At 44.1% G+C, this 13,067-nt stretch overlaps 1 protein-coding gene across 3 annotated transcripts in view; it reads left to right on the top strand.

Annotated features, from left to right (window-relative positions):
• CCDC32 (coiled-coil domain containing 32) overlaps positions 1-13,067 on the top strand; it is a 90,635-nt gene that overhangs the window by 14,691 nt on the left and 62,877 nt on the right. The window contains exon 2 of one of the 3 annotated variants that reach the window (XM_078659814.1): positions 12,666-12,736. The exons of the other annotated variants lie outside the window; for them this stretch is intronic. Within the exon in view, the coding sequence (XP_078515940.1) occupies positions 12,666-12,736 (71 nt within the window). The remainder of the gene's footprint in view (positions 1-12,665; positions 12,737-13,067) is intronic. 3 annotated transcript variants of the gene reach the window in all.

Here is a 13,067-nt window from a genome sequence, read left to right as displayed (position 1 = left end):
TTGTATATTGCTGCATTCTTGTAAGTTTTGTGGGACACACTTTGGAGATTGGAGAGACAGGCTTCCCCTGTATACTTCAAAGGATGCTCTTTGATTCAGTGAAAGGTCACAAGGAGGGGACCTGGGGACATCTCAGGAAGGAGATGGGTCTGAAATGTGAATCATAAAGAGTAGGTCTGGGGCCCTGGGCTTACATTTGTATGGACATATCACAATGGCTGCTATTCAGGTGTGAACTCTAGTGACTCCCATGGACTGTGTTATGAGGCTATTCGCTTTGGAGTCACTCCTGCTGTGACAGACTACTTGTAAGAGGAAGAGCGGGCACTTCAAAAGAAGCTGACCCCCAACATAAACTTCAAAGACTCAGACTCTAAGTCATATGTGGTTTCAGGAAATGGACTATAAGAAGGAGAGCTTGAGGCACCCCAAATTGTCATCTGCCAAGCAGCCAGACAGGCTGTGTGAGGATGGGAGCTCAGCAAGACTTCTTCCTCTGACCAGGTCTGGGGGCCAAGGCCTGCTAGTCTACCTAAAATGGAGTTGGGGTGGACTCCAGAGTCTCGGACTGCTAGTTAGGTTTGCCCTAGATGTTGCCTATAGTGAATGGGAAGTAACCACTATAGCTAGAAGCGAGGCATGAGTGGAATCTGGAGGACCGCCTAGAGACCCTGACCTCGGGAACCATGTAGTTTCCGCATGTCGTATTTTTCCTTTGTGTTCGTAGCACCAGATATACAATACTACTTTTTTTCCAAAACAATGAGTATTCAAGTGTTGTAGCTGTACTTGGCCCAGTTACTCAAAATCCATAGTAGGTTGAGCCTTGGGACATCAGGAGTAAAATTCCTCCGCTCCCACGGTTGGGTCCAGTAACCCTTGCTTCGCCCTCTGAAAGGGGTTCTGACAGTGTCTATCAAGCAAGCCTTGGAGTAATACTGGTATGATGGCTTAAATGGTTAAAGAAACTTGCAAGAGAGACCTGTGTGCATTCTCTGGTGTGAATCGTCAAAAAATAGCTTGGAAGGTTAATGTTTCTGCTGCAGAGCATTACATGTAATATGTAGGTTAGAAATGTGCATTTGACGCAAGACAGCACAGTGAGTTAATACGTTTGTTGACGAATCCTATGTAACCTGCGGGTCAAATTATGACCATGGTAAAACATCGTGGTGTATTATGCACAATCTGCGTGCAATCTACAAGTTGTAAGTTTGAATCCTTGGAGGATTGAACTTATTAATATATGATTGATAACATGGATACAGTTGTGTTGTAATAAACACTTATTAGTGCCACCAAATAACTTTGTTTAGTGTATTCGCTTTATAAGTGCTAAGGATTAGTGCACTAACATACGTGGCTGACATTTAGACAGCACACAAAGATCTGTTTATCTTAGAAAGATACTGAGCTTGTCCTCTTGAGAAGTGTCATGATGAATATCTCAACCCCGTAGTTCTACTGAGTGTGGTGTTGCCTTCTCCCCTGTAAGAGGTCGTGGCTCTCCTGGACTCCTTTCCTCCGCTTGATCTACCCATGGCAGAAAGTCTCCTCGGCAACCTCAAATCTGGGTCCCCCTTGGATGTCACTCCCCCATTGGTCCTTAAACAGGTCTCGGCGATTGTCTGCCCTGTTATAAAAAACGTCATTAATTCCTCCCTGGCAACAGGCGTGGTTCCTCCTTCCTGGAAGCATGCCAGGGTTAAGGCCATTCTAAAAAAAACTAGCCTGGATCCTGAAGATTGGTCCAATTATCGGCCTATCTCGCTGCTGCCAGGGCTTAGTAAAATGGCAGAAAAACACGTCAATCAGGCTCTCTTCTTTTATTGAGAGTTCGGGAGCCCTTCACCCCACTCAAACCGGGTTTAGAGTCAAGCAGGGGACGGAAACGGCACTAGTGGCCGTAATAGAGGAGACTAGGAAGATTGTGGATGCCGGAGGCTGCGCAGCGGTGGTCCTGTTGGACCTCAGCGCAGCCTTCGACACAGTTAACCACCCTCTTCTGATCCACCGCCTGCAGCAGGTAGGAGTCACAGGTATGGCTCTCAAATGGCTCCAGTCCTTTCTTTCCGGGAGATCCTTCTCGGTTTTCGAGGACGATTCATCATCTAAACAACTGCCACTGCATCATGGCGTGCCCCAGGGATCCTCACTCAGCCCGACCATGTTTAACATTTACATGAGTCCACTTGCTGATGTGGTTCTTCCCTGGGGAATTCAGCTGGTCACCTACGCCGATTATACGCAGTTGGTCGTCTCCATGGCTAGGGCTGACTCTTCGGACCCTGGAATTAATAATCTAGCGCCTTGTTTTACCAAGATCCTGGACTGGATGGACGCGTCCTTTCTCAAGCTGAACGGTTCAAAAACCGATATCATGCTACTGGGCTACAAGGCCCCCATCAACCTTCATCCTTGGTGGCCGAAATGTCTTGGTCCTCCCCCCAACCCCAAGAACCAAATTAAGAGTCTGGGGGTCTGGCTTGACTCCACTTTGTGATTTCAAGTCCAGGCTAGAAAAGTTGCCGCGACCTGCTATGGTTTGCTCAGGCTCCTTAGAAAGATTCTGGTTCTTCTTCCATTCCAGGCCAGACGCCTGTTAGTCCAGTCCCTTATTCTTTCCGGTCTGGACTACGCAAATGCGGTCTATCTTGGTGCCCCAGTAGGCTCCATTAAAATATTGCAATCTGTCCAGAACTGCGCAGCTCGTCTACTCCTGGACGTGCCGAAATGCAGCTCTGCGAAGGCTGCTTTGCGGTCTCTCCATTGGCTTCTGATTCATCAAAGGATCTTGTTCAAAACCATGTGTATGGCCCATAAAACTATTGCGAATAATGGCCCGGCCATTCTTCGCCCACTGTTCCGCCGCCATCAATCTTCCAGAACTCTGAGATCTAACCATCTTAATCTGCTGGTAGTGCCAAGGGTGAAGCGGTCACGCATGGGCGGCCACCAGCTCTCCCTCCATGCAGCTAAATTCTGGAACCAACTTCCCGAGAACATCAGGCTCGAAGCCAATTATCTTGCCTTCAGGAAACGGCTTAAGACCTTCTGTTTCACTGAATGGTAATGTCTCTTATGTCAGGTCTAAAAGCGCTGGGATGCCCCCGGGTAGCCATGCGCTATATAAAAATGTATTCATTCATTCATTCATTCATTCTTTGCCCTGATAGGGCTATAGTTCTGGAGCAAGTTAAAGTTGGGCGATCCACTGAAAGGTCGAGCCAGGCTTAAGCCTGATTCTGGCTCAGCTAGAGGTCCTCTTGACCCTCAAGTCCATAACAAAAGAAGCTTTAATTTGGCGTCTGCCTTCCTCCCTCTACACAGGATATGGCGTTAAGATCCGAGCTACCGGTTGTGGAGCTGGGTAACCAGGTTCCAGTCTCTGCATCGGTTCAACATCTTGCGATCTGGGCAAATCACTTAAAATGCCCATGAATGTGACCTTGTGTAATGTAACTGGTGCACGTGTAAAGCGCTCGGCCTTACGGTCTTGGCACTATGTTTAAAAACTGCAATAAGATGTAAAAACAAAGCCTTAACATAAGGAAAGACCAATAGATACCCATTTAGTGGCTGATTTGTACAAAGTGAAACCAGAAAACCTGAAAAAATTGCGGCTTCCCCACATAAATTGTGTCTTTGGAAAATATTCTATTTCACCAATAGTCTTTTCTCTTCATTATCGTGCATGAAAGCACTTTCAGAAATGTGCATTCAGACTACCAGTTATACAAAACTATCACTTTTAATAAATACTTCTTAGTGCAGTGCTACAATCTGCCTTATTAATGTCAAAGCTTCCACACGTTAAAGAAATACACTTTTTAGGTCAAGCCTGTAACAGCGCGCATGCGCTGTTCCGGCAAAGACTTTATGTAAGGGCTTTTGAAATCTCACCACACGCTTGTGCGTGTTTTGTTTTCGTCGCTGGCTATTGGGCTTTCCGTGCAGTTTCCTAAAAAAAGACAGCACGCAATTAGGGAAAGGGAGGTGCATGTCCCGCTTTTGCTCCGCCCATGGCCTATTGGTTGCGGTTACCAGCACGGGCGCTGTGTGTTTTGAATTCTCGTGCACAGATGCGTGCGCGAAAATTCAAAACACAAGTCTCGGTGTGGCGCGCGCGTGCACCACTCACATGCTTGTTTAACAGTGTATGTTCAACTCAAACAGTGCCCGTGTCTTGTGCTTTCTTTCAATGTTAAAAGCGAAACTACAGGTCCCAGCATTCTACCAAACTTTGGCTAAAACAATCGCACTGAATGACTGCGACCCACATGACCGTTATTGGTATAGGACAACTTAATAGCATGTTTAAAAGTAATATTTTAAAAGCTCATTTGAGGTCACAAATGAGCTGGGAAAGTTGCTGTTAAGTATTCAAATGCCGATAAATCCTTGTTGCGCTTCACCACGCAACCTGTTCACTTTGTGCGTTGTGTGGGCCACCAGGAGACATTCTAGTATTCTATGGGCCACCAGGAGACATTCTAGTATTCTATGGGTCCTTTGTGTAGGGTGTCCTTCTTAATATTAAAATTATCTAGGCGCTCAAAGAAAATACTTTCGTTCCAGTTTCTTGTTTCTGCTGCAGGTTTTGATAACTACTTTAAATTCTAAAGCGTTTCTGTGTAAACTTTTTTCGGTAGACACTGAATGAGCCCGGTATACTGGAGTTATAATGACTGATTCCTCGATGCCCACGCTGTGTGATCCTGTGAAAATTAATTTCCCCCATCCGTACCCGCTGAAACGGTGCTGCATATTAATGGCTGTGCATGTTTAACTGCTTTCTCGGGGTAGCGAATGGTGTATAAAAAAGGTGGCACTTGGGGTGCACACGCTTGGTTTCGGTAAATTCACCTACGCTCGCCGCTGCAAGGGAGGCAGGTTGGGTGCGGTCACCCATATGCCTGGAGTGATGGAATGTTCGCCAAGTGCGGTTGCCTCAGCTGGGGTTCGAGCAGGAGATGAAAGCAATACATGACTAGGGAAGGGAATGCCATGACATGATCCTAGACGGTACACTTCATTTTTGTTTTCACCAACAATTATTAGCAGCGAACTCCCAGCTAGCCTCCACAGCTCGCTGCCTCCTTTCACCTTCTAGTTTTTAGGGCTCGCCTATTAATATCCCGCAGGGATATAATAGGCGAGCCCTATTGGGGTGAAACCAAGAGCTAAACTAAGCTCTCAAAAGCAAAGCGTTTTCCAGAAGTGCACGTCGTCGTGCACGAGCTTGCCCGAGCCTTCCAGCAGCATTTCTCCTCCCCTTACCATTTGCTCCTGCCTCCGAGAGCTTCAAAGGGATCTGCTTCCCCGCCCACTGCTTCACACTTAACGGCCGCCAGGCCATGAGTCGCATTTCTCCTTCCTTCATGCCCAGCCCCCCTCCCAGCGCTGCCTTGTTCTAAAGTCCATCTGTGGCTCCTCTTAATCTAGTCCATCTTCCCTTTCTTTCCCTTGCCTTCGATCCCTTCATGCCCTCTCTCTTCTACCCGCCGCTTTGCCTCCCCTCCCTTCTTCTCTCCTCTCGCCTCCTTTCTCGTTTATTTATATTCCGTAAATCACTTTATCTTCCTGACCATTCTCCCGCCACCCGCATGTCGCTGCTTGTTTGATTGGTTACAAGTGCTAGCATACTTCTGTGGCTTTCTTCAAAATATGTAATTTTACATATGCACTGACCGACTGACGTACAGCCTAAACAGAATCACTCTGTTACGTTTGTCACCTTGGTGACTGCATATTGGAAGAAGATGCATAGGGCCAGTACAGCATAATTTCTCTCCTCTAACTTCCTTCACTCCATTGCAAGTTATTGTCGAAACTTATTTGTCGCGATTTTAATTTGTTTTAAATGTCCATGTTAGTGGATCCCAGATTCTGTGTTGCGCTCTCCCTTGTGTGCGGCAGGCTCTCTCTAGCTCTCTTGTGTGCTTCGCCACCGCCAAATTGCTCACTCACGTGCTCTGTTTTGCTCCCCGTCTTGTGTACTTGCCCCACGCCGTATATTGCTCTCTCGCCTGACGCCCATTGCTACACAAAAACTGCTTCTGTGCCAGGCCTTGTGCTTTGGCGTACATGCGTTATTAAGCATTTTTACAAATTTGTTTGAAAATATATGGACACAGACAATGTGGCACATCAATCTGTGAACGCGCACTTTTTCAGCTGTACATTTTCGATGATTAAAATTGCATTAGCTAAAGTTGCGTTCTACCTATGTAAGCTAGCTGCCGTATTTATTTTGCACTTTTCGGCTTTAGCTGGTTTAAAATACATTGACTAAATTTACGATCTAGCTATGTATGCAGCTTTGCTAGCGTGTTTGCAGTCCTTTGCTTTAGTTATTTGAAATACATCAAGGCAGACAATGTGGCGCGTCCAACTAGCGCCATATTGGTCATTTATTTCCTTCCTGCTAGCACCTCAACACTAACACTTAAGTTACCCTGCCGCCTCGCCACATGTCCCATTTGTTCCTATCCTTGTAACACCTAGCGCACGATAATTGAGTTAGCCTGGCTTCCATTGCTACAAAAGAAGTGCTTCTATAGAACGTCTTCTTCTCTGCATCGGTAATAACATTTTGCATATAAAGTAGCTTTTAAGTCTTCTGCTTTATATGTTGTTAAAAGCATTTTGTGCTAAATTACTAGCGCAGCATGCATGTGGTATTAAAAAACACATGTGCGTAATATACACGCAGTTCGTTTGCCGTTATTTTTGCATTATCAACCATAAAATTAATGCCGTAATGCTTATTTGTATGCCCATTATGCTGCAATAATCTACTAGTTATCCGTTTCTTAGCAATTTATATGTAGCTTTTCTGTGGTGAGCCCTATAGTTTGCATTGTTAATAGCATTTTGTCTATAAAGTTGCCTCACCCTTCAGCTTTAGCTCTTTTTAAATACATCGAGACAGTCAATGTGGTGCGTCCAGCTAGCAACATATCGGTGATTTATTTCCCTTTCCTAGCTCTTCAGAAACATTTGTATTAAAGTTGCCTTTAACCCTTTTGCTCTGTTAGGAGCATGTTGTGCTAAATTGCTAGCACAGCATGCGTGTGGTATTAAAAAACACATGTGCGTAATGTGCACGGAGTTCATTTGCCGTGATCACACCATATTAAACAAGCATTGGCATAGCCAATAGGTCTCGCTTGTGGGACCTTATAAGTATTTTGTTTTGCAGCACAATATCCTTGTTACTAAATACTTATAAGGTCCCACAAGCGAGACCTATTGGCTATGCCAATGCTTGTTTTTCGTTCCTCTCCCGATGCCTAGCCACACTATCGTATTCGTGGGTGTCAAGGGGTCGTTTCCTAAAACCATTCACCAACTCCCCGCAACAAAATCACTAACAGAAATTGTAAGCGCAAGGGAGAGGATCTGGCGTAACGGGCACAGGTGCCGACTTTGGAGCTGGGAAACCAGGTGCGAGCCTCTGCTTCGGCTCGATTCTGTACCGAGCGCTGAACAAGCTATTTTGGGTGTTTTTTAAATTATGATTTCCCTAAATAGGGGCGATTTGTGGACAACACTATTTTCTTTCTATTTAATATTCTCTTGTCACTCCAAACATCTGTCTTTCCACTCGCTGCAAGCATCATGCCATGTGGGGCCCTGCAATTTACTCATGAGTGTCATTTTAAGCAGGTTCTTTTGTATGGGAGCAGGAGGCAGAACAGCGGACCACACTTTCAGCGGTCTCCCCCAACCCAAAAAACCTAGAGTGACTCAGTACTTTAACTCCTTCGATGCTCATGACGAGCTCAGCTCGTCATGAGTTACGGCGCTCGTACGCTGATGACGAGCTGAGCTCGTCATGTAACGCGGCTTTTAGAAAAACGCAGCCCACAGCGGGAAAACCGCTAGCGCGCATGCGGTTAAGGGCCTAATGCACCAAATGCTTTTACCCCTTCTGTGTCTAAGAGGAAATGGGTAGAATCATAAGGGTCTAAACTTGTAATGCTGTCTTTTTGGACCTTCTGAAGCAACAAAGGCCAATTTGTTTGCCTTTCAAACATAGCTATTATTAAAATGTGTGTCTTACTGTATTACTCCTATCAGTCCTGAAGTGAATGCTACATTTGAAATTATTTTACTCATTACTTTCTTCGATGCCACTTACTGCCTTTCTTCAAAAGATTCAGACCAGTCTGCCTAGAACCAATAGTCAAACCTATGTTTTGGCCTTGGAAGGATGGTGCTGCTTTAATACCTTTTTTTATTTCAAGAATTTTCCACAAAAGTGAAAAGACAGGAAAGAAAGCTAAATTGCTGCTGGCTAAACAAGGTAACCTTGTGCTTGCAATAAAAATGTAAAAATACATTTACAATCTCTTCTAATTTAATGGAACCGTGCAAGTGCTGCCTGGCGGGCAGATTAAGTTAGAACAGCTAAAGAAACCCTTTTATTGTTTAATGCATGTCGCATGAAAATTATGATTGTTTATTGTACTATTTACTTTGCATTACTGTAACTGGAAGATAGTGTAAACACACACAGATGACGCAAAGGAAGTGAAAAGAATGGGAGGACAGAAGCATTGGCAAAGTAAAGTATTGCCCACCAGTCCTGGCATCGAGTTGTATTTCTTTTTGTCACAGGTGTGCACATGTGCTCAGGAAAATGCTACCCGTCACAGTGTAAGAGAACACATAACTGAAGTTGACTGACCCATTGCCCACGTTGTGGAACGAGGAAGCAAAATGTGAATGACAGTTGACTAGACAAATGGATGATGAGGACTCCCAAAAAGCCTTTAAATATATATATATTATATATATAATATGACATTTTATTTATGCTTTTTTTTTCTAATTGCATGAGACAGCAGGACAGCAAAAGCTGTGTGAAGCGTGGGCTGCTGTTTAACTTGCCTTAAAAACAAGCATTAGCATTGCCAATAGGTCTCGCTTTTGGGACATTATAAGTATTTAGTGATGCTGCAAAATATCCTTGGTGCTACAACATCAACTGTAACATGGCTAAAACACTTATAAGGTCTCAATGGCGAGACCTATTGGCTATGCCAATGCTTGTTTCAATTTTGAAGAGACGTAATCATATTTTAGGTAATGTTTGTCGCATGATTTACAAAGCAAATATTTTCAAGGCTCGGCTTGTGCATGTGATCTAATTTTCAAGCTTGGATCTGCTTGCCCAGCTTATGTTTTTTGGCTCACTCATCTCTACAAGGTTTGAGTTACCCAGGGGCCTAAGTTTACCATCAAACAACTGCGCCAACGAGGACATAATTCAAGCAAAAGGAATTCCTAATTGTTTGTAAAGTGATCTGGAGAGGAAAAATAATGTACCACACGTCCTTGTCATGCATCCTGTTTTTTTGATGCATGACTGTGTGAGAGCACAGCTGCATGTGTCCTAGTGTGGACGTATTTCCCTGCGACAATTTGTAGGGGCAGCTTGGAAACCGCCACTGACTGAAGAATATGTGCCAATACTGAAATCCAGTTCTCGTCAGTTTCAGCATTGCTTTGACATCTTTACCCCCTACCATCTCCTGCTTTCTCCCTCTATTACAGCCTGCTGGCTTGACGTCCAAGCCCACAACACATCATTGCTCCAAGACTGTTTCTCAATTGGTGAGCATTGGGGTGGGTATCTGATTTCTGAGATTTCCCTACAAGCAAGGCTGTTTACCCAGTTAAAATAAGTGACAGATGTTTGTATTGATTCACCAGGACTGATGTTATAATATTTGTGTCTTAAATCTAGGACTCAATCCTTTTTAAATAAGTCCAGCCGGTTAATGCACTTTTGTTTAATCTGGAGGCCACAGGCTAAAATTAATGTAAGATACCTCAGTGGGAGCATGCATGTATGGTAGAGGTCCAAGTGTAACCTGTAGCTCACAAGCTGCAGTGTTGGTAAAATAGCTCATTTGTTTATGCCCCTTCTGCAGAGATGTCCAAGTAAACTTGCAAGGCACGAGTTTGAATAACTGCCTGGTAAACGCAACATTTTGTTCTTGTGACATTGATAAACTGAGTACTGTATGGAGCCAGAATGATGACAAAGTGAGTGTAGCCTTATTTTTCTATGTTATCTGTAGCTGAGCTCCCAAAAGTTGAACAATATTTTGCCTAAAAAGGTAAATGTTGGTTCCTTGGTAACTGCGACCTAAGTGTCAGACTTTACTCGGAGAAAATGTTGGTAAATTATTTCAGCAGCATCAAAACAACATTAAAGTTAAGAAATAAGTTGAATACATTTCCCAAAGACATGTAGCAAAGTAATGTCGAATGATTACAAAAAAAAACACACACACACCAAATGGACAAAAAAAGCTTATCAGTAGGTATGATTGAATTTTTTTTTTAAAGAAAATCCAAAAATTGACTATTTAAAAAAAAAAAAAGACCTAAAAGGCCATGGAAAGTGACAGACCAGGGTAGAGACTTCAGCTGTCTGATGGATCCAGTTTGGGTACAAGCTGCAGGTTCGTTCTTGTCCTCAGTTTAATCTTTAGACTTAAAAAAAAAAAAACTTCAGCGGTCAAAGGCTACATGCTGGAGCTGAAGAACACATAATGATGTTGTATGCCTTCTTCTTGCAGTCCCATGGTAGTCCTGTCATGAAACTCCCTCTTTTTATTGAGCCTGTCGGGGGCTTAGGCACCAGGGGTAATATCTTTGATTCATGCCGCCATGGTGAAAAGGAATACATACCTGGTATTTCCCCTCCCCACCATTGAGATAGATAGATAGATAGATAGATAGATAGATAGATATATCCATCTATCAATGAATTCCTTAGGAGATGAAATCGGAGGCCGGAGGGGAATTCAGGGTGAACAGCATGCTTTAATGAAAAGATCACAGTTGCGGCGGATGCATTTCGGCGGGATAGCCTTCTTCAGCGCCCAACACTGTGGTAAGCCCTTCACCTCTAGACTCCATCCTGTTTAAAATACGTGCTTGCACCCAAAAGTCCTCCCCCTGATGCAATTGGCACACCTGTGTAGAGTTTGTAGAACTACACATCCCAGCATGCACTGTCGGCCTGGCTGAGACGGTGGTGTGGGAGAGCGAGTAAGGACAGTGGGTCCGTGCAAGCTGCAGGTGAGTGGCGAAGGAACCCTCTGGATCAGATCACAGTTCACGGCTGCTTCCCTTAGCCCCCTCGTACCGCCGTTCCTCCCAGGTTCACATGTGGGTAGGGGCTGTCTAATGGAGACAACCCGCCCAGTTGAGATGAAATACCTCCGTCTGCCCACGTTAGCCTGAGGTTCCTGGCTGTCTCCGGACACATCGATACCTCGATCACAAACACGCTGGGGACAGCGTAGAGCCAGTAAAAGTCAGGGATACTTGATGTAGCAGGGCCTGCTGTACTGCGTCTCTGGCTGGCGCAGAATATATGGCGCAGAAGAAATCCGAGGCCGGAGGGGAATTCAGGGTGAACAGCATGCTTTAATGAAAATCTATATCTATATCTATCTCCACCTAGACCCGGTATCGGATCGCCTTACATAGCACCAGTTGCGTTACATGAGGACACATTCATAACTTTTGTTAGGCATGGGGAGATTAAGTGATTTGCCCAGAATCACAGGATGTTCAGCGTCTTGCCGAGACTCAAACCCGGCTCCCCAGATTTGAGGTTGACCGCCCTAGCCATTAGGCCAACTCCTCTCCTCTAATTTTAACACCACCCCCCCCCCCCCCCGATATTTACAGTGATAGGGGGATGTTTAGATGCTGAGACTTTATCGAGAAGCTATTTCTCTCCCAGGGTAGCAATAAGAAATCCTGCCCTTTAACTACCAGTATCTGTACACACAAATGTAATATTTTAGGATAATTAGGGTTTATTATGTGTTAATTTAAATTCTACAAATTAAGATTATCACTAGAATAGATTACAAATGTTATCACATTGAAGAAAATATAGACCCATACATTGTTCATCACACATCCCTAATCAATTTGTGTATCTCTCCCAGGGTAGCAATAAGAAATCCTGCCCTTTAACTACCAGTATCTGTACACACAAATGTAATATTTTAGGATAATTAGGGTTTATTATGTGTTAATTTAAATTCTACAAAGTAAGATTATCACTAGAATAGATTACAAATGTTATCACATTGAAGAAAATATAGACCCATACATTGTTCATCACACATCCCTAATCAATTTGTGTAGCACTCCCTATCTGCCTTGCAGCAACACCGTTTATCGTGGAGGTGATTTACTGCCCTTTGTCATAGTCTCCTTATTTTACGATACAAGGTGTATCCACTATTTTGTTCTGATGAATACCCGCTTTCTAAGGTAACCACATCCTATGGGTCGAGACGCCAATGCCTGGTTGCAATATTCTGTTATTCGACGAGAACTTTGCAAAGTTACAGTTTGCCTGTATAATAATTGAATTATCTGTTTTGTGTTTATCATTTTTATCAATTGTTCACCATTTTGCACACCTCACTAGCACTGCATCACATACTTCATTCCGTGGAACACCACTTGGATTATGTACATTTGATAACTGATGCAGCTTAAATGCCGCTCTTTGTGGGCTATAACTATTACATGTGTACCTGTTGCCTTTTATTGATTGTATATGAAGCAGACCATCATTTGGCCTCTCTCCTAATGTCTAAATATTCTTTTTTTAGGCCACCTGGAATTCCCTCCTGCTCAGACAGGACACAATTACCTTAAATGGCAGGAAGCCAACTGTAAAAAGGTGGGCGACCTCTGCGACATAGAAGGAATAATGGACTTTCCCCAACTATCTGCCAACTATGGCTTTCCCAAAGCAGCCTACTGGCAATGTCTGGCCTGACGACACTGGGTCAGTCAGCCACATATCTGCCCACACGCAAGCTGTCCATTAACAAAATTTGAAAAATGGTTTATAACCCGACAAATGGACAAGCACCTGCTTTCAGATATATATACCTTTCTCCTTACACCCACACAGCGAGTTAAGTCTCCATGCACACCGTAGATGGGAGTCGGAGTGCGAGCGACAATTCTCCCCCAAAGAATGGCATGACATAATACACAGAGCCGGG

Source organism: Lissotriton helveticus, chromosome 9 (assembly GCF_964261635.1).
Source record: "Lissotriton helveticus chromosome 9, aLisHel1.1, whole genome shotgun sequence".
Taxonomy (NCBI): Eukaryota; Metazoa; Chordata; class Amphibia; order Caudata; family Salamandridae; genus Lissotriton; species Lissotriton helveticus.
Note: the sequence above shows the minus strand (reverse complement) of the source record. Positions and strands in the feature narration are given on the sequence as shown.